Source organism: Strix uralensis, chromosome 21 (genome assembly GCF_047716275.1).
Source record: "Strix uralensis isolate ZFMK-TIS-50842 chromosome 21, bStrUra1, whole genome shotgun sequence".
In the NCBI taxonomy this organism is placed as follows: Eukaryota; Metazoa; Chordata; class Aves; order Strigiformes; family Strigidae; genus Strix; species Strix uralensis.
The window spans coordinates 6,095,228-6,114,734 of NC_133992.1; the positions used below are offsets into that span (position 1 = coordinate 6,095,228).

General features: G+C 47.4%; 1 protein-coding gene across 1 annotated transcript in view; it reads left to right on the forward strand.

The window, feature by feature from the left end:
- The window catches only part of COL27A1 (collagen type XXVII alpha 1 chain), a 152,333-nt gene that overhangs the window by 111,356 nt on the left and 21,470 nt on the right, over positions 1-19,507 (forward strand). Inside the window, exons 36-41 of the mRNA XM_074891182.1 lie at positions 645-698; positions 2,122-2,229; positions 16,546-16,599; positions 16,721-16,828; positions 18,289-18,342; positions 18,653-18,706. Of these exons, the coding sequence (XP_074747283.1) occupies positions 645-698; positions 2,122-2,229; positions 16,546-16,599; positions 16,721-16,828; positions 18,289-18,342; positions 18,653-18,706 (432 nt within the window). The remainder of the gene's footprint in view (positions 1-644; positions 699-2,121; positions 2,230-16,545; positions 16,600-16,720; positions 16,829-18,288; positions 18,343-18,652; positions 18,707-19,507) is intronic.

Consider the following 19,507-nt stretch of genomic DNA (forward strand, 5'->3'; position numbering starts at 1 on the left):
CTCTTGTTTCTTCTGTGGGTGGTGGGAACATCTTCCTGGCAAAGCCTGTCAGCTTGAGCTCACCAGCCTGTGTGAGCCCCTCCGATGCTCCAGCACCACTTTGCAGAGTGCTGTGACAGCCTCGCCTATGAAAGGGGCAGTGTGGGAACAGACCCGTCCTGTTCGTCGGGAGGGTGCAGTCTGCACAGGGCAGGGAGGCACTGGGGAGGAAGGTGGGCATTTAGCAGGGAAACACTGGCTACACTGTGCACGCGTGGGAGGGAGCCAGGCACGGGATGAATGCAGGGATTGAAGCCGGCAGTGGCTCTTGTCCCTTCTCAGGACTAAGGTCAGTTGTTGGAGCAGGATGGGGAAGCCCCAGGTTAAATGAATACAGACAGCCCCCTTTCCAACACAGGGAAGGAGGTCTTCCCACAGGCCAGCAGCAGGGTCCGTGGAGGAGAAACTATGTCTCAGAATAAAGCAAGAGGCTGAATTCCTGCTCTTGCTCCATGAAGAACTTGTTCAGCATTAGGGTATGAGATACCACATGCGTCAAAGTGCAGGACTAGGCTCCTGTCATCGCAGTCCGACTCGCTGCCACAAGTCAGCTGGAAAAAAGCACATTTAGGCACAGCCTTATGGTGCTTGCTTCTGTCTTGCAGGGAGAATCGGGGCTGGAAGGGGATAGCGGGCCACCTGGGCCAGACGGTATCAAGGTAAACCTCACTCTCATGGCATGTTTCAGGTCTCACACACATCTCTGTGCACTCAGGCTGCCGTGGTTCTCAAGGCCAGGTTGAAGCCAAGGGGGTTATTGGGTCCTCTGTGCAATAAGCTTCTGCCCTGCTCCCTCTAAGGATTTTTTTTCTGCAAGCACACATAACTGACTCCTCCTGTTTCACTCCTCTACCCACATTTTTGGCATCTGATCAGATCTCCAAAAAGGTCAAGTTCTTCAAAATCTAGTTTCCAACAATTTGTCTGTTTTATTTGAGTCTTTACAGATTAAATTTCCAACTAATCAGGAATTCCTGGGCTTGGCAGGGGAAATCAAGAATTGTCCATCACTTTACCCTGCACCACTGACCAGAACATTGTTAGCAAGAAACCAGATCCCCTTCCTCTTGGCAAAGCCCCAGGTGCTCGCTCAGGGCTTGCACTGCACTCTGTATCTATCTGCTGTGAGTTTCCTACCTTGCCTTTGGAACAGGACTCTGATTTCTGTCCCTGCACAGCTGGCCTTTCCAAACAGGTCAACAGTTTTGTTCCATGGAAAGAAAAAGTAGCTGGTCCCACAACAATGCAGTTTATTGCTTCATTCTAGTTAAACTATTTGCCATGTGTCTCTACTGCTTATCTCTAAACGTTGGACCAAAAGACTTTTCCTTAAAGACAGTCAAGGCTTTTGTATTCTCTCACCACTGCTAACTGTCCCCAAGAGCTCTTGAACCAAACCAGATCTTTTTAACCTGACTGTTCTCACTAATGCAGGTGCAAGTGGAAAACAACTGTCAAGGCTGGTTGGTTGCACAAGCGTAGGTGCTGCCGTCAGTACAGATTTGGCCTTTTTGGTTGTCTTCGTAAAATATTTGCCATAATTTATAAGAACGGTGATTTGACATGACACCTACTGCCCAGACCGCAAATCCTTCACAGAGGCAAGATGACACTGTTTTGCAGAGTATTTATTTGAGCCCTGGGCTGATTCCCATTTGGCAGCAAGAGTCAAGCAGTCGCTCCAGACAAACCCATCCTATTAAAAATCTTTCAGCATCCCGAGCTCAGGGCTTCTGGGTGAGGCAAGGGAGACTTTCAGATCTTGTCTGCCTCTCATTCACGTGCAAGGTTCAGGCCTTATTGCAGGAGAAGCAAAGGGGTTCAGATTACCCTGTGTAATGGGGGAGTTCCTTCTCCTCCAGCCAAGAGACTTTAAAAAAAAAAGAAACCTGGTTTTGCTCATTTTGTTAAATGTCAAGTGTATTATGACTCACTCTCATTCATCCTTTTGCTTGCAGGCTCTCTTCCTCTCAGACTCCTGAAATATTAATTATGTGGTGGGTTTTTTCCTTGCAAGAGCCATGTACAGTGACCCATGTGTTGTGTGGGTATGAAAAGCTCCCACCCTCCTCTCTTCCACAGGGAGACAAAGGAGAGCAAGGCCTGGAAGGAGAGAAAGGAGAAAAAGGCAATGAAGGGCTGAAGGGAAAAGAAGGGCCTCCTGGATATCCCGGCATCACAGGTGTCCGAGTGAGTCTGAAAAACCAGCCCACGCACCCCCGTAGCTGGTCCATGGGTTTCCTGTAGGAACTGGTGCTCTCGTCACCGCGCTGCGTGGGCAGCCCTGGGTGTATCTTAGATCGCCAGGGTACGGGTATTGGCCCAACACAGCTCCTGTGCTCCCCATAGGGCCACCTCCACTCTGCTTTCCTCTGTGTTGTGTGCTCTTGTCTAAATCCCTGTGAGCAAGATGAGTGTAACCTTCCTGATGGCTGCAGCGTGAGCCCAGAGGTGCAGTATGTGCTCCTCAGCTCGGGCATCGGGGCGCAGCTGGCACACACTGAGCCCTGGGCTGCAGGAGGCAAACCACCTCGTCTGAAGGGATGAGAGCCTTTTGCAACAAGAGGACAAAAGAAAGTTTGCAGTCTTGTGTCTGGGAGGCTGGATTGCATTTAAATCCTAGTAAGGAATAAATTAGCTTTTTTTCCCTTCTTTTTTCTTTTTCCTTTTTTTCTTTTTTTTTTCTTTTTTCTTTTTTCTTCTTTTTTCTTTTTTCTTTTTTCTTTTTTCTTTTTTCTTTTTTCTTTTTTCTTTTTTCTTTTTTCTTTTTTCTTTTTTCTTTCTTTTTTCTTTTTTCTTTTTTCTTTTTTCTTTTTCCTTTTTCCCTTTTCCCTTTTTCCTTTTTCCCTTTTCCCTTTTCCCTTTTCCCTTTTCCCTTTTCCCTTTTCCCTTTTTCCTTTTTTCTTTTTTCTTTTTTCTTTTTTATCTTTTTTCTTTTTTTTCTTTTTTCTTTTTTCTCTTTTCTTTTTTCTTTGACAAGGGCACTAATTACTGTAGACAATAATACTACTGTAACAGGGCATGCCATGTTGCAGCAAAACACCTGGGGGCATGTTGAGAGGGAGGCACAGGCAGTGGACCAGGACACTGCTTAGGGCAGAAGGTCATCTGAGATGTGACTCCTTGCAAAGTTGTTGTGAAGTATGTTATTTTTGCAAAAAACTACATCTAGGAGACAGTTTGGTCTTTCAATCAGGATACGCACTTGAGACGTGGATCACTTCACTGGTCTGCTGTAGGCTTTAGACACTGTGCATCTCTACTGCATCTGTAAAATGGATCACCGGGCAGGGTGGACAGGAGGACGGCAAGAAGCTGAGTCTCCCTTGGCTGCCACAGCTGGCCTTGGCCTGGAGTTTGGAAATGGCCAGCTTTTGCCTTCTCTCACTTCTGTTTGATGATTACTTGCTTACTTCTGCTTTTCCCTTAAGAGCTTCCCCCCTTAAATATAGAAAACTAATAGAAGAAATTAGCAGGAAATTATTAATCCTTAATGAATATCCTAGGCACATCTGGTTTGCTTGGAGGTCTGATCTCAGTGCCACAGAAATAAAAAATGTGATTCTGGCTCCGAGGTAAGAGCTGCGGGGCCAGAGGAGTCAGGCAGGGTCTGGCCCGGGGCTCGTTCAGTGGTGCCAGATGGAGGGTTTTCTCTGCCCAGTGACCCAACGGGCTGCTCTACAAGCCAAGCGAGGCCCTCCTGCTTGAAACGTGGAGTTTATCAGCCTGATGACATGATTTATTCATTGTAATTATTGTTGTGGATCAAAGTTGTAGGAAGCATGGACTCGCAAGGCTCTTTCTGTGAAGCGATAGCCTGGCTGAGTCGGATGCAGCCAGCCTGGTCGGAGAGGCTGTGCACACCCGTGGCACAGGTCTTGCTGCTCATGCAGCTGGAGAACACGCCAGCTCCTACCCCACGCGTGTCCGGGAGGCATGGCAGCAGCCCCAGCATGAAAGAAGGAACAAATAGTCCAAGTCTGATGGCAGCTCTGAAATCCCTGCCCGGAATGGGTGGGAGGCAGCAGGGCAGGCAGGTACCTCAGAGCGCTGGGTGGATGCTCAATGCTGAAGTGTGTTTTTCCCTTTGGTGATGTTGTGGCTGGCTAAAAGGAGGTCAGGGAGAAGGGTGTGAGGGGATGGAAGCAACGAAGGGGCTGGATTTGTGTTATTTTTGGGCTAAGTTTGGGATTTGAGCACTGACTTGACTAGAAAGTGGAAACATTGGCTTAATACTGCCGTGCAGCACCATAAATGTGCAGGAAAAGGCTGTAGTCCTGCCCCAAATAAGGCCACAGCCTCCTGTACCCACAGGGAGCTCTTGCAGGATTGGGACTGGACCACGGGCGAGAGGTGGTCCCCAATATCCCAGCTCCCTCCCAGCTGCAGGCTGGCACGGCCGGACAGCCGCCCTCAGCACCCGGCCCTCCGTGTGCTGTACTTCTGGCTGGTTCACGTGTTTATATTGTGCATGTTTTAAGAACCAATAAAAATACTAAAATCATGCAAAAGCCATATTAAGTTATAGAGCATAAAATACAGATTCGCTCAGACTCCGTCCCTGCTGTTTGCCAGCATGTCCCTGGGAACATGATGCCATTTTCTGGTTTATTTTTAAAAAAAAGGAGTCAATAGAGCCAAGATTCCTGATCATAATCACTCCCTTTTGTTTTTTTTTACTGCAGAGTGCTATATTTCCATCTACTATTTCAATATGCTGGTTTGTATATCCTTATGTCTAAACTCAATCAGACATAGGTTCCAGATAGCACTGCCTCCTCTGCCAAACGCCTGGCCATTACCTAATGTATAGGCTGGTGTTCCTGTACTCGCTGATGTAATTTAAAGATGGAAGTTCTTTGACAGAAGTACAAATAATTTTTATCTTCCCATTTTTTCTTTGAGACTTTTATCCTACCTTCCCATGGAGAAAAGGTACAAATATTAGTGGGATCTTCCTTAGATTTCTGCCGAGATAAAAGTTTACAGCTCAGACAGCAAACCACTAGAGATAACTGCAGCCCTCTCCTTTCCAACTGAGGATTGGAAGTTGGAATATCAAGTCAGCCCATCCTCTGCAAGATGCACCACAAAAGCCACCCCAGGCACAGCCCACCACAAACATGTACAATGGACAGAGGTTTTTAAGGCTGATGGACAAAGATGATAAAAGTCTTGTCAAGGAAATATCCTGAAGGTATTCAGCAAGGACAAATGCCGAGGTTGCACGGTGACAAACTCCTGTCCAGGGTTTGTCAGGTGGCATGGACATTGCCTGGGGAAGGTGTGGAGGCACTCGCATTGCAGGGAGGAGGCGTGTTGGGTTTGGGTGTGCTGCAGATACTGTGTGTTTACACATTACGCATGTTGCATATGGTTTTAATACATCTGATGTGATAGTGTTACGCTGTCCAATACTCAGTTTAGATGGTTTTAAAGGGAACTTCATCTTTAGCTATTGCATCTTTATTTGGTCTCTCCTGGTGTGACACCCAGGAGACCTTACCTCCGTGCTTCACTGCATTCCCGCCTGGATCCACTGACTTTTCCCTGGGCTAGAGATGTTTGCTTCTGCTCCAATATTGTTGAGATATCCTGCTCATCTACACAGGGGACAGGGGAGTTGTTAATGCATCTGTGCCATTACTGGGAGAGACACACACAAGGATCTGTCTAGTTACCTGTGCCAACAAACTGCCCTCCACCTAGGAGTGTGTAGCTCATCTTCTGCTTCTGGAAGAGATTCACAGAATCACAGAATCATCTAGCTTGGAAAGGACCTTGAAGATCATCTAGTCCAACCATTAACCTAGCACTGACAGTTCCCAACTACACCGTATCCCTATCAGCTTGAGGAAGCTTCTGCTACACCTTGGCTTGGTCCTGTGTTGCCCTCTGCCTCGGCACTAGAGGGGACCCACAGAGATGTGCCCTCCACAAACAGCAACAGCATCTGGAAAAACCCTTTTCATCAGAAATCCCTGCAGCTACACCACTTCTTGAAGATTTTTCCTTAACACCAAGGGCATGTTTAGTCTTCATCTTTATTTTGCTTATGTCTAAAAGAACGTGACACTTCAGTATCAAGTGTCCTCTTGACAGATGTAGGAAATGAGGTGCCTGATTGCTCTGAAATGATCTGCCTTTGTTGCTGGTACATTTTCAGCCCATTTTGCACATATTGGCCCAGGGCAAAGGCCTGGTGCTGGCAGTGCCCCATGTAGCCTCAGAGCAGGTAGAAGCTGGGGAACTTGGCAGGGCACGTACAAGCTCACACACCACGTGGCAACGGGCCAGCACAAGGGGTGGAAAGAGGTTAGCAGTTCTTCAGTCTGCACAGTCATAGAGCTCCCTGGAAAATGGCAGATGAAGGGATGTGCTGGAGCACCTTTGCAGGTGCTAAAGCTGGAGGAAGCATAAAGGGTCTGTGCTGCCCTTCTGGATCATGCAGAAGAGAGACGTTCACCTGGTGATCAATTCCTGCAGCAGGGACACGCCTGGCTTTACTGAGCAAGGTTTAATTTTCCAGAAAGCCATCCCGATGCTGATGCATTACCAACTGAGCACAACCAAACTTCCTTTGGTGCTCAAGAAACATTTTTCAAAGATCGTTTGCTTTAACTTGGCTCAGCCATTTCCAGTATTAACATATCTGAAAACCGGTTTCCACTGTGGTTTTAAATCTCGAACAAAAGCAGCAGGGAGGCCCCAGTCAAATCTCCAGGGGTAGTTTGTACATGTTTTAAAGCCAGTGGATTTCAGCAAACAAACCTGGCAACTGAGATGGTCCATGAGTCTCACAGCTGTGGCTGGCAGGACTCGAGGCAGCTGGAGATGAGATACACAAGTATCCTCTATCTTTTGGTCACTTTGTCCAAGTTCACAGTGCTCCATTTAATTCCAGTTCCCGTTCAGCAGAGGGATAGGCCAGTTGCCTCCCTGGTCACAAGAGAGAAATCAGAGTACCTTAAACACTTAGCACAAAGCTGAGTGCGAGATCCACTTGACATTTCAAAAATCGCATCAGAGATGTGCACCTTTCCTGAGTTGCTGCCTCGCATATTAATTATCTCCTCCCAGTGGTTTCCATCTTCTTCTAATACAAACTTGTTGCCTTCACTTGATCTTGACACTCTTCTGGACTTGGCCATTTGACCTCCGGTTGGCTCATCTGAGCAGCAAAGAGCTGAAAATCTCTTCCCCTTGCAGAGCACCAGGGACTGTTTGGGCATCTCTGTTCAGAGGGACTGGCTGGAGATGCAGATCCTGGGGTGAACAGTACAGAGAGCAGGAGTTGTCCACTGGAGATCCAGACTTTCTGTACAGGCAAGGCAGGACAAGGATATGTCTCTGCAGTTTGTGAGGAGACTGGAAGATACAATGGCCCGTCAAACCCTGGCAAGGCGTCCATCAGCAATGCGAGTGTCACGGTGTAGTTTGCCAAAATAAAAAGACTGTCTGCTGACCTGTAAAGTGTATGAGGGGATAGTGCCATGGAGCCTGAAATACCCAAAGAACATTGTTGGAGAGTAACGTGCATTTACAAAGGATCTGGCTGCCAGTCAATCCTGCTCTTCGCTACAGAGGATGATAAGAGCCAAAGACTGAAGTCACCGGTATGCAACCAGCAACCTGGACACAAGCAAGTGGACCCTGAGAGCAACCCCCTCCAAAAAAGTGCTCCTCTCCGCTGCTTCTTCTCTCCACCTACAGAAAATACAGCATTTCAGCCCTTCCCTCAGAGGACAACTGATCCACCGGTGGCTGCGCGAAAGGCCCAAGCCAGTTGGCAGGAGGGAGGTGGTGGGTTTCCAGCTGCGCTCCATAGCTCTGCACTGTGGTTTTCGTAATGTGCTGGTTGTCATACAAGGCAGACATCTGATAGCAAGGTTTTTACAGTTCCAGGAAAGCAATTGGAGAGCCTGTAGGTAATGAAATACAACATGCTCTGAAACAAGAAAATCCCTCGTTGTTCAGCAAAACTGGGAGCCGAGTTCTTTTCTTTTTCCACTTCCTTTTTAACCTGAAATCCTATCTGCAGTGTCATTCAAGCCACGTCAGGACTGGGAAAGCTTTGAGCCAGACACCCCAATGGTATAAATCGCCATAAACAATTACATCAGAGATCTGGCTGCATGTGCCAGCCCTGCTGCATGGTGCAGATGTGCACCAGCAGACCAGAAGAGCTTTAAGGGCTGGTAAATCCTTTTGCTCTGATGCGACAAGGCCCAAAGTCCTTTTGTTTGCTCTCCAAGAGGGTAGAGTGATGGAGCTGGGCTGGGGTGATCTGAGAAGGTTTGTTGAGGGAATTCACAGTGCTTTGAAAAGGATAAAGCCAGTATCCAGCCCAGTACAGAGCACTGGGTGAACTTGTGGGTCTTGGCTCCAGCGCTGTGGTCTCAGCCGCATCGCTCCCCAGAGCAGCAGCAAGTCCACACACAGCTTTGGCTGGTGTCCCGAGGACAGCATCCTTCCCATCGTGTTCTTGTTTCTCCGTCATCTACAGGCTACAGTCCTGAAGCAAAAGAAGGACTTGCTGGCCAGGATGGACCTTCTGCTCCGAGCTAGTAGAGTTGCTCCAGAAACGGCACGCTGTGGTCACCGCGGAGATGGGGCTGGTTTCTGGGCTCTGTAATGCCAGGGTAGAGCAGGAGTTCATTCTCATCCGACACACTGCTCTGTTACAAAGTTGTCCAAACATCACTTACAGCAGAATTTGTCCCAGAGTGGTTTTTTGCTCTTTGTTCTTTTCTGTTTCCTGCCACTGAAAACATGATTCAAAGATTTTCTGCCACAAAGCGCCTCACTCTGCTGTCTCTGAATCCAGCCATTCACTCCGAACACATGAGCTCAGCGACAGCTGGCAATGCCACATCAGTTACATGGCATTCAGCTCTCTGAAAGCACTGAGGCTGCCGAAGGACAATCCTGGAGTCACTTCTGGTTTTAACCTCTGCTGTCCATGCAGGAATCTATGCTTTTTTTGATAATGTGCTGAGCTGTTTTTTCTCGGAAAAGCTTTACATGCCCTGGTCTACGGGCTATCTGTGAAGCTCTTACTTGGATGAAGTTTCTTAAACTCCCTCAACTGGAGGGTGAGGGGTTAACCTCTGACTGAGCAATGGAAGGAATGGAGAATACTGGGCTCGGTGTGCAGGGGAGGGCTGTGACAGTGTGTCAGTGGTAACAGTGAGCTCCTCACACCCTTAATCTAGGAAATGAGTATTGTTACTCCTCATTTTACCCTTGGATAATGCGTTAGCTGTAGATACACAGAGTAGTAAAGTGGCTTGTCCGGGTTCATGCAGGAGGTTGGTCAGTGGCAGAAGGGGACTGGGAGCTCCCCAGCCCCACTCCTGTGCCCTGTGCAGTGGCTCAGTACAGGCTGTATTGGCCCACGGGCCAGACACATCTCAGTAGATGCTTCCTGAGACAGCTGTGCTTGCCAAAGGGCATCGCCCTTTGCTGCAGAGCTGAATGTCTCCCGGGCTTGTGCATGACCCACATCCCAACTACCCCTTCCACACTGGAGGAGGGGACACAACAGGACATACTTTTCCTGCCCTACAGCCTGTCCTTTCCAGTAGCTGCTACATCAGCAGGGCCAGTTCCTATTCTGGAGTCCAATTTCTATAGCTGAAGGTGCTTGCACTTGGCTACGGTGTGTCGCTGTGTGTAATATCTTTGGAATATCCTTTCTCATGTGGACCAGTATCCAGCAGAGCCAAGGCAGGTATTTGCCTTGCATCAAAAATCAAAGGCGAATAAAGTTGCTCAGGAATGTAGTCAAACGCGCTTAAACTCTTTGCTTTGAATAGGGCGAGAGCAAGGGTCAGGGCGAGTGCCTCTCCACATAGCTGCAGTCCTCAGGTCTCTTTCCTTCCCCTTCTAGATGTAACGTTGTCATCCCCAGGCACTTCTGCCCTTAGATGCAATCAGCTTCTTCTTTTGCTTTAATAATCTGTGCATCGCCGATGGCCCCAGGTTCAGCCTCTTCCGTGGAAGTCTAAACATCCTGTTTTGTGGAGAGGTACATGGTGGACTTCGTTGTTTGGGAGATTTTATTGAGGCAGGGAGCATTCCCCTTGTCTGCTATTCTGGTACCTGTGACTCAGCCCACCAAATCCATTGAAACCTTTGGAGTGGAACAGGGTTGCCTGTGAGCCCTGGGAATCCTGCAGGGAATCACAGAGTTCTCCCAGTCCCCAGGAACTGCTGCTTTGCAGCGACCAAGGTTGCTCCAGCAGCCGAGGGGCCGTTCACCCTTGCAGTGAGTCTGCTGCTCGGGAAGGCAGGCTGATCCCAGCTGGTCTTCATTTAGAGTTAATAGGAGTCAAAATGAGCCAGAATTTAAAATAAATCCCATTGACTTGGCACGGTTTCTTTCCTGACTCAGACGAAGGAGACGCACTTTTTGGGCAGTTACTCCAAGATTCCCCTCCTTATTGCAAGAGAGGTTTTCATTCCCCTCCTCTTCCACAACCTCAGGGCATCTGTGTCCTTCAAAAGGAAGATATTAACCCTTAGTGTTTGGGGGAGGAAAAAAGAGCACAAGTAGTGCTCGTTAGTATAAATAGGAGTTATACTGCCCAAGTGCTCTGTCTATTCCTTTCTTCCCAGTTGTCAGCTTCCAACACTGGCTAATTCTTTGGAGCATTTTGGTGTCATCATGTATGAAAGCTTCACAGCTCAGTGAGGATGAGGGCTTGCACTTTTCCTGCACTTCCCACCCACCCATCAAGACTTTCGGTGGCACTTTTGTCTCCTGCGCTTCCTTAGAGATGAGTAAATAGAGGCAAAGAGGGTAAAAAAAGGGATTCCCAGAAACAACAAATTCAGGGCTACCAGACGAAACCAGACCAACTCAGAAGCACACAGCAGTGCTCTGTACATGATTCTCTTTGTTGCCTTACACTGTGACTGCTTAGAAAATCCAAGTTAAATAGACCTCCTCATCCACAAAACCAAAAGTGGCGTATTTCAGAGCAACATCTTCCTGCAGATAAGAATTTGCACTAAAGCAGAGAGTTTGGAATACAAGATTTTGGTTTGGATTCCACACTTGAAGCTGAGGAACTCAGCTGAAAGGGAAGTCATAGTGACGCGAGCTGTAGTCTTTCCATCCGAGATCTTTTTATAGGATTTCCCCATCCCGCTTTTTCTTTGCATTCAGCCAGCCAGCTCTACCTGCACTCATCACTCGGGTTTCCACAAGCAGGCCAAGAGCCCATTACTTCCCAGTGATCCCAGTGAAGCCCTCTGAACCTCACAGTACAATCAGGTCTTTCTTCTCAAGAACAGTTGAGTCTTTCTTCTTTCCCCATACTCATTCAGGAGCTGCTGCCCTGTCTCCTCCCCTTCCAGCTACTGCTAGGCAGAGTGATTATGAAATGTGTTTCTTATAAATCCGAAACATTTATGTCTTCAAATGCCAGGTCCCAATAATCCCACTAATTTCCTGAGTGCTTGTGAACTGTCCTCCATGGGGGGAGGCTTCTCTTGATCAAAGTTTAAGTAGGGGTTCTCATATGGAGACATTGCTGAGCAGTAGGAAATGATATAGGGCTTTTTCATTTCCCTTTAAATGAGCTTGCTGGCTGGGCCCTGAACAATATGGGCATGGTCATCCTATGTTTCATGCTTCCTACCTTTATTACTGCTTTAGCTTTTCTGCCCTTTCTATGTTCAGTGCCTCAAACTATCACCATTTTTTTTCCCCCATCACCATTGGCACTTTCTTTTCTTTACTCAGTAGCTGCATTCTGGTTCTTCTATTTCTTCCTGCCTCATTTTTGGCAGAGAGGAGTGACCTCAGACCTTCACTCAATGACACCCAAAAAAATTTGAAAATATGCTCCTGCTCCACAACAGTCCTGAGTAATCCTGAACCTGCCTGAGACAGGCTTTGGGAAGCTATCTCATCGGTATTGTGCCCTCCTGTGCCATGCTGTAAGTCTGCAAGCAAAGCAGAATCTATGCTCTGAAGTGCCAAGAGCCACAGATCCCCTTGAGTCAAACCAGGACGGTGAGTCACGTCCAGTAACCACTGCCCCGGATCTAGCGCGTGTAGCAGAGCATCACTGAATGTGGGGGAAGTTTAGGTCTGGGTTTTAACACTGTTTGCTGTTTGGCTCCATTTGGGGCATATCTCTCTGCAGTTCACTCAACTTCCTCATTTTGTTTTTCTGGATGTTTTTGTCGCAACATAGATTTCAACTGTTGGTGTCTTGAGAATTTAAAGCTGGGCTGCTCATCTATTTGCTCCCAATAAACGTTACTGCTGTGCCGTGCAAGAGACCTGACTTTGCTGCCAAGGCCATCAGCAGCTGAAAGCCTCCTTTTTTCCTTAATCAATTTGCATTGGAAAATAAACCATCCAGCTTTTCCCTTAGGGGAATATCTAAGGCCATACTAAAAAAACTTTATAAAATTGGGTACTTTCTGAAGATGCCAATAAAATTTTAAACATGCTAGACCTAAGATGATAATTTTTTTTTGCTTTTCTTGGATATTTTGGCATACCTGAAGGCATGTGGCTTTGTAAAATGGCTGATTTCCACTGTCCCTGGTCACAAATATCATCATCTTCTGGAGGTACTTCTCTAGTGAAGAGTGCAGTATATAAACAGAAATCACCATTTAAAAATAATCCCACTCGCAGAAGAAGCTTGGAAAGAAGATTTGTTTTCTCAGCAAACCAGTAACCCAAAGCATACAACAAAATGTGTACAAACCCCGACAATAAAAGCATCAAGTGTTTAGTGCCTTGGCACGCTAACCCAACTGATTTGAATCCAGCAAAAAGAACTTGGAATTAATTATTCTTATGTGTAGGCTTTTGTACATTTTCTGCCCCTCGTTGCTGTCTCTGCTAAAGTGTAGGAACCCTCAGAACTTCGCATTGCAGCGAAGGAGGTACCAAAAGATGCTAGATTCCTGATGTACTTTGGAGGCACTGGATGAAGTTGCAATCTCACTGAACTTTATTTTTATCCTTTTTTTTTTTCTCCCCCCTGTTCTGGCCCTGATTTTTCCATCCCTGGACAGATGACTCAGAAGAATGGAGAGAAAATCATCTGACCTTTTTTGAAGGCTACCGAAGTTGTTGCTGGGCTTGATATTGCCTGTGTTACACGTGACGTATGATGGTGACTGTACAAACCACTGCGTATGTGCCCTGTGAATGTCTGGGATTGCAACAAGCAGCAACCACATCTGGAACATCACATGTAGAGATATTGCATATCTAGGAACCCCAGACAAGTGTTGAACTGCCTCTGAATTCATCTGGGCAAAATTCCTGCGCAGTTGAAGAAAGCGCATCCAGGAAAATCAGACATATGGTAGGCTTCCCGCTCACCAGTAGAGCTCTGCTGGCCAAAGTCCTAGAAAGCATGCTGGTAGAGCACAGAAATATCCTTTGCTGATAGAGCTTACTCCATTCGAGGAGGTGATTCAGGCTGCAAGATCCAAGCCACGTCTGCTGATGGTGTGGCCAGCACAGTTTGACCCATTTATTTATACCAGCAAAGCTTTTAACCAGCAGATGAGAGCTAACAACAGTGAGGGAGGCTCAAAGGAAGATCTCTGTGGTTTACTGCAAGTGACAGCTGGTCTCACTATCACTGACAAGAGTTTGAGAGGCTGCCAATTTTTTTTTTCTCCAGCAATGAAGAAGGAGCCACACCCCAGCTGGAGGACCCAGGAGAGCCTTCTGGAGTAGATGAACATCCCTGCTCAATGAGGCCAATGATTCATAAGGGGAAAAGCCGGTGCAGGGAGTTTATTGGAGCCCATATCTGTGTTCAGACTCCACCAACAGGGAAAGACAAGCTGAAGGAACCCAGAGAAAGTTGAGACCCTGTTTGAAGATGGCACAGTCTTCTATGGATCAAGTTTATTTTTGTGAGCGAGGATTGAACTGTCAAAGTTCGGTTTATGTTTTGGGTTTTTTCCCTCTCCCATATGACTCTAACCCTGTATCTGTACTTCATGACTGTGGGTACAAGCATGAACTTGAATGCTGGCAGATTTTAGGAGCAGTGTGGAAATTTTGTTTCTCAGATGAGAAGACTGAAGGCCTGAACCCATCTTCTCAAAAAGCAAAGACATTTCCCAGTGCAGGGTAGAACCAAGTTTCAGCCATTACTTCCATGGGAGGTGTGTCTAGGTGGGGGGAATCAGGCTGTACTTCAAACTCTCCTGAAGTAGCTGTGAGATCCTTGTGACCTGTGAACGGGGTCCATCTGCCCTGCACAATGATAAAAGGGTACATCTCATCGATGCACTGGCGTCTGCATTTTTTACAGACAGTGTAACACAACCTCATCCTAGGGATGGAACAGTAACATGGAAGTATTTGTTTCAAGAGCTGTTATAGCACAGCAATTCAGGAGCACATCTGAGTGTACAAAATGACTCTTCTGGAGGAGATCAAGGGCTTGGCCATCACTGGGGCCAGGAAAAGATTTAGCTTAAAATGGGCTTTCTCCCATTTGCAAGAAGCGTCTATTGCCCATGCTTCCAAAAGATCTTAGTGCACAGTCCAGGGAGACTGATGGAAAAACACTATTGCAACTAATCTGAAACCCCAGTTGTGTCTTTATTTGTTCACATTTTGACAGTAAACTTTTGCGAGTGGTTCCACTATTCATTCTCCAAATTTTCAAGCCACTAATCATCACGGTATTGCTGCAGAACAGGGTCTGAGAGCATTATTGCTGCTTTGCTACACACATCATGACCAATACATGGGGGAGCTGAGGGACCTGGTACCAGATCCAGTGGTGAGCTAGCTGCAGAGCTGGGTGGGGATGGCCGTTTCCCAGGCTGATGCTTTCATTGGTGAGGATTTCTCTGTACTCCTGTCAAAAGTGTAAATCACGTGGGTGACGCTGTGCAGGCTTTGGCACCCACAATTCATCAAGTATTGCGGCTGCTCAGCGTCTGTGGGAAAATAATTCCAACAGTGATCTCTTGGAAAGTGGCAGCAAAAAATAACAAACAAAAGCCCTGAGTAGTATGGAAGAGACAACAGAACAGGACTCGGGTACTCCTCGGCAGGGACCTGTCCTTTTGTGAAGCTCTAACAGTGTTGGCAGGGTGGGCTCTTGAAATGTTTGACTTAGGTAAAATGGAGCTATTCCCTTTGGGGAAATGAAGAACTGGCACAGTTCTTTAGGGCTATAATAAGTCTGAATTGCTCCTTTGTGTTAAGAGCAGGCACTTATGAGGCCCGTGTTTCAGATCAGAGTGAAAACCCTCCGATATGGCTAGCTTTATAAGTTGCTTTTGTTCGGCTGAGACTGCAACATCAACGGTGGTGAAAATTATACCTTCTTAGCTGGGAGGCAGGAGAGCAGAGGGAGAGATGCCGTGCGGGTGTGTAGATGCTGTTGAAATGTTTGTCACAATTGCCAAAAAGAATGAGTTATTTTCTTCAGTAATACTTTTGCTTCTGTCAAATCCAAAATATGTTGTCTGCCTTGCAGCCAACAGGGTCAAACACTAAAAAAAATGAACTCCCTGGGCTCCCTAAGGAGAGTGTGCTATACTTAGTCACTCATCACAGCTAATTTCTGCCGTGTGCGTGCAAGGAGGGGCGTGAGGCACCCACGCTAGATGCCCAAAGGAGGCCAGCGTTTCTGTTTCTCGTTGCTGTGTCTCCCACCTGAAACTTTGCATCCCACTCCATTTCTAGATGCCTGATCGGTGTATTGTGATTTCTATGTGCTATGTGTTGCAGTAATAATACAAATAGAGGGAAAGGGTTTGTACTGTGGGTAGGAAGCTGTGCATGGCAGGTAGACAGAAAACGAAGCCACTGCCTGTTTTTATGAGGAAAAAATAAGGAGAATTGCTGTTGAGGCAGTGGTTCCACTGCCAGTATCCTAAAACCATATGAAAAGCATTGATATCCAGTTCAGTGCCATGGTAGATGGTGAAAGACACAACTCTGTTTGCAAAGCAGTGGTGCACAGATGGCAGCTCTGTCTGCAGACCGGAGAAATGTTTTGTGGGGGCCAAGGTAAATGTGTTTTCCACATTTCAGCCCTTTCTGTAGCAGTGAGTGGGTAGGTACCAATTTTCAGTTCAGCGGGTGCTGTCTTCAAGGAGCACTTCTGAGATCTCTCTTTCGCATCCTTGAGGACAGATGGATCCATCAGATGGCAGTTTTCCATCACCCACCTGTCTTTGACATGTGATCTGAAGATGAAAAATATCACGTTTCAGTCATGTTGCCCTATAGTCACCTGGGCACAGGTTTCCTTCTCCATGTGTTGGAGCAGGTCAAGAACAAACTCAGCCATAGTCTGGCTGTAGTGCCTGTGGATCATGGCCTTACCCGCATGACTTCCTAGCCTCCTTGTTGGCTCCTGTAGGAATAGGATAGCATGGGTGAGGACACTGTCAGGGTTGAGTATACCAGGGCAGTGGCACGGGAGTGGCTGGTTGGGATGGGACTTCTTTGCTTTCCCATTCCAACAGCTTGTTTTGCTCTCCTAGGGACCAGAAGGGAAACCAGGAAAACAAGGGGAAAAGGGCAAGCCTGGCCAGAAGGTAGGAGCATCTCCTGTTGATAACGTCTACTCCTCTGGATCTCCCTTTCTTTGCTCATCTGTGATATTTATCTGTGGAAGCAGTTTTGTCCTACATTAACGTCAGTGCTTTTGTTCTGCAGGGCAGCAAGGGCTACCAGGGGCAGCTCGGCGAGACAGGATCTCCAGGGAAGGAGGGGCCGAAGGGGAACCAAGGCCCTAAAGGATCCCGAGGTACCCTGGGACCTATGGTGAGAAGAGCTCTGCAAATGGTTGAACACAACACGTAGAAATGTGACTAGCAGTGGTGGGCACGGGCCTGAATGAAGCAGAAAGCCCAGCAGAGGCTTCAGAGCACAGACAGTGAAATTATGTTAGATGGGTTTAATTGACCAAAACAGCTTAATGCTTGCTCTGGGCAGCACAGGAGAGACTCCGTAGTGGTGACAGTGTGGTGCCCCGTGAATCCAGCTCACGTTGTATCGTGGCGGTTCTTCACAACTCCCCAGATGGGCTGAAATATTGGGGCTTTTTCTTGAGAAGGGAGTGAGCTGATAAGCTATTTTTTGCTAAGATCTTTTCCTTTGAGACTGCACACTCATGGCAAGAGCTGCTTCCAAGTCAAACTGTGTTGTTATAAGGAACTCTGACTTGGACTTCTGCCCTGTTTCTACACCCACTCTTGATCTACTTATCTAAAACACTTGCAGTAAGAAGAAATATAGCATGGGAAAGGGTTTGACTTGGGGACTGAAGGTGAGGCTGTCAGAGAGAACAATAGTGTGGCAGAGAGGAAAGAAAGTTAATTTGCTTTAGGCACATAAGACAAATGCATTGGGACAGCAGTGGTAAGTAATAAGTACCTCCTCATGCATTGCAGGCTGGTAAGGAAACTTCTTGCACTATGTTTGGTAGAACTTAGTGAAAAGCAGGAGTTGTTTATGAACTAGGACTGACAGTGATGTTTCGGAACAGTAGCAAATAAGTGATGGAGTAATGGTTCTGTTGATAGTGTTTTCCTGCACTAAAAATTATAGCCTCCCCATATATCCTCCCTTCATATTCTTTGGCAAAGCCTCCATGGATTATTTCACAAGGAAGCAGCAGTCTATTGGACTGAACACGTCTCTGTCTTGTGGAAAGGGCTTTCTTCCATGCTAAATGGGATTATATGGAAAGTTTACAATTCCCTTTAATCTGATGATCTGATTTAAACCCTTTTGTTCAGTCTGCTAAAGATGCAATAAGCAGCTCTCATCACAACCCAGAAAACTCCTTTCTTGGCCTCAGAACCCACACCAAAAGGTTTCCTCCCAACAGTTTAGGGTTAGGTCCATGCATGAGAATGGTCTTGCTGGTGAACTTCCTAGCACAAAGCTAATTTGGATATAAAGACATCCAGAGGAGCAGATGAAGAGCACACACTGTGCAGCCATTTCTGGTAGCAAATCTGAATGAGGATTTGGGGAACCTATTGCTACAGGCTGGCAAAGACATTGAATGGACTCCTAGCATCCCTGTCCATGTGTAAGAGATTAAAGCCAAGCAAGAGCATTTCACATGGCCACAGCAAAGCTCACCGGTGGCCAGGGAAGCGGGTGGCCACACTCCCATGTGGTGCTGAGCTTTGCTTTGCTTAGCCCAGTGCATCCTCCGATGGGGTAATACCCACAGGCTACTCTCATGGTGCTTTCTGTGCTTGCCTCTCCAGGGTGCGCCAGGAAGGATGGGTACTCAAGGGGAACCTGGTTTAAAGGGTTACCAGGTAAGGATTTTATTTTCACCCTCCAGCTTCTATCTGTTCTCAAATGCAACAAAACTGCTACTCTAGGATGCAATATCATTCTTAAACTATGATTTTATCTGATCTTGAGTTCAGTTTAGTTCTTTCTGTAGTGTCCAGTTGCACCATCACAACTTCTCCAGATGCATTTGGTTCATCTCTGCCATCACCCATGTTTCCTCCGAAGCTGAGATGCACAACACAGGGCTTGAGAGATCTGACAGGAAACCAGGGAGGACCTTCAGTCAAACAGCTCTTTCCTGTCTCCTCACATGCTGTCTGCTCTCCACAGGGACATGCAGGACCACCAGGGCCAATTGGACCACCAGGGCCAAAGGGGGAAAAGGTAAGTTTGCAGAGTTTAGCCATCTCATTTTCCATTGGCATGGAAGCTGAGCTGATATAGAGACGATTGCCCCGCTGCCATGACACCCATGCATCTGCGCTCTCTGCCTCTACCTGCGGCAGAATCAGAGGCGCCTCCTCTACAGCACAGCCACCTACATAACTCCTGCTGCAACTTTACTGCTGCATATCAGCACTGAGAACACCCGTGCCACTGGCATATGCTTTCCAGACACCATGTGCCCTTGTGCCAGTGGCTGAGCCAGCCAGCATGCGTTCTGGGAATATGTTTTTCCTGTATCTGCAGAAATTCTGCTCAATCCCCAAGCCGAAGAAAATCAGACTAGTAGCTTTCTGTGATCAAGTCAGAATAACACCCTGCACAAACTAGCTGATCTTCAGCAAGCTGCCTATCTGTACTTAAACCAGCTGATAGCATGTTGTAAGCGAGGCAGAACGGGTCTCCTCTCCATTGCCCTTGCTCCATTTTCCTCATCGCCTGCCACCCCCTTACCTCGCTCGTCCCCCCCACCCCTCGACGAGCCCCCTTGCCGCAGCTGGCCTGAGTCAGAGCCCTCTTTCCACCGCAGCTTTCCCCTTGTGTTTTTCCCCTTTTGCTGAGTCAGCACGGCCATAACCAGTTCAGGCTGGAGAAGTGACTCACACTTTAATGGTTTCCTGTCGGCGGAGCTGGCTGCTCCACGCTCCCAGCTGGCGTTGGCTGTGCTCAGGGCCGCTGGAGCCCCTCACACGCCTGCAGTAGCAGCAGCGATGCTCCCTCCCTCCGTGTGGGAAGGAAAGT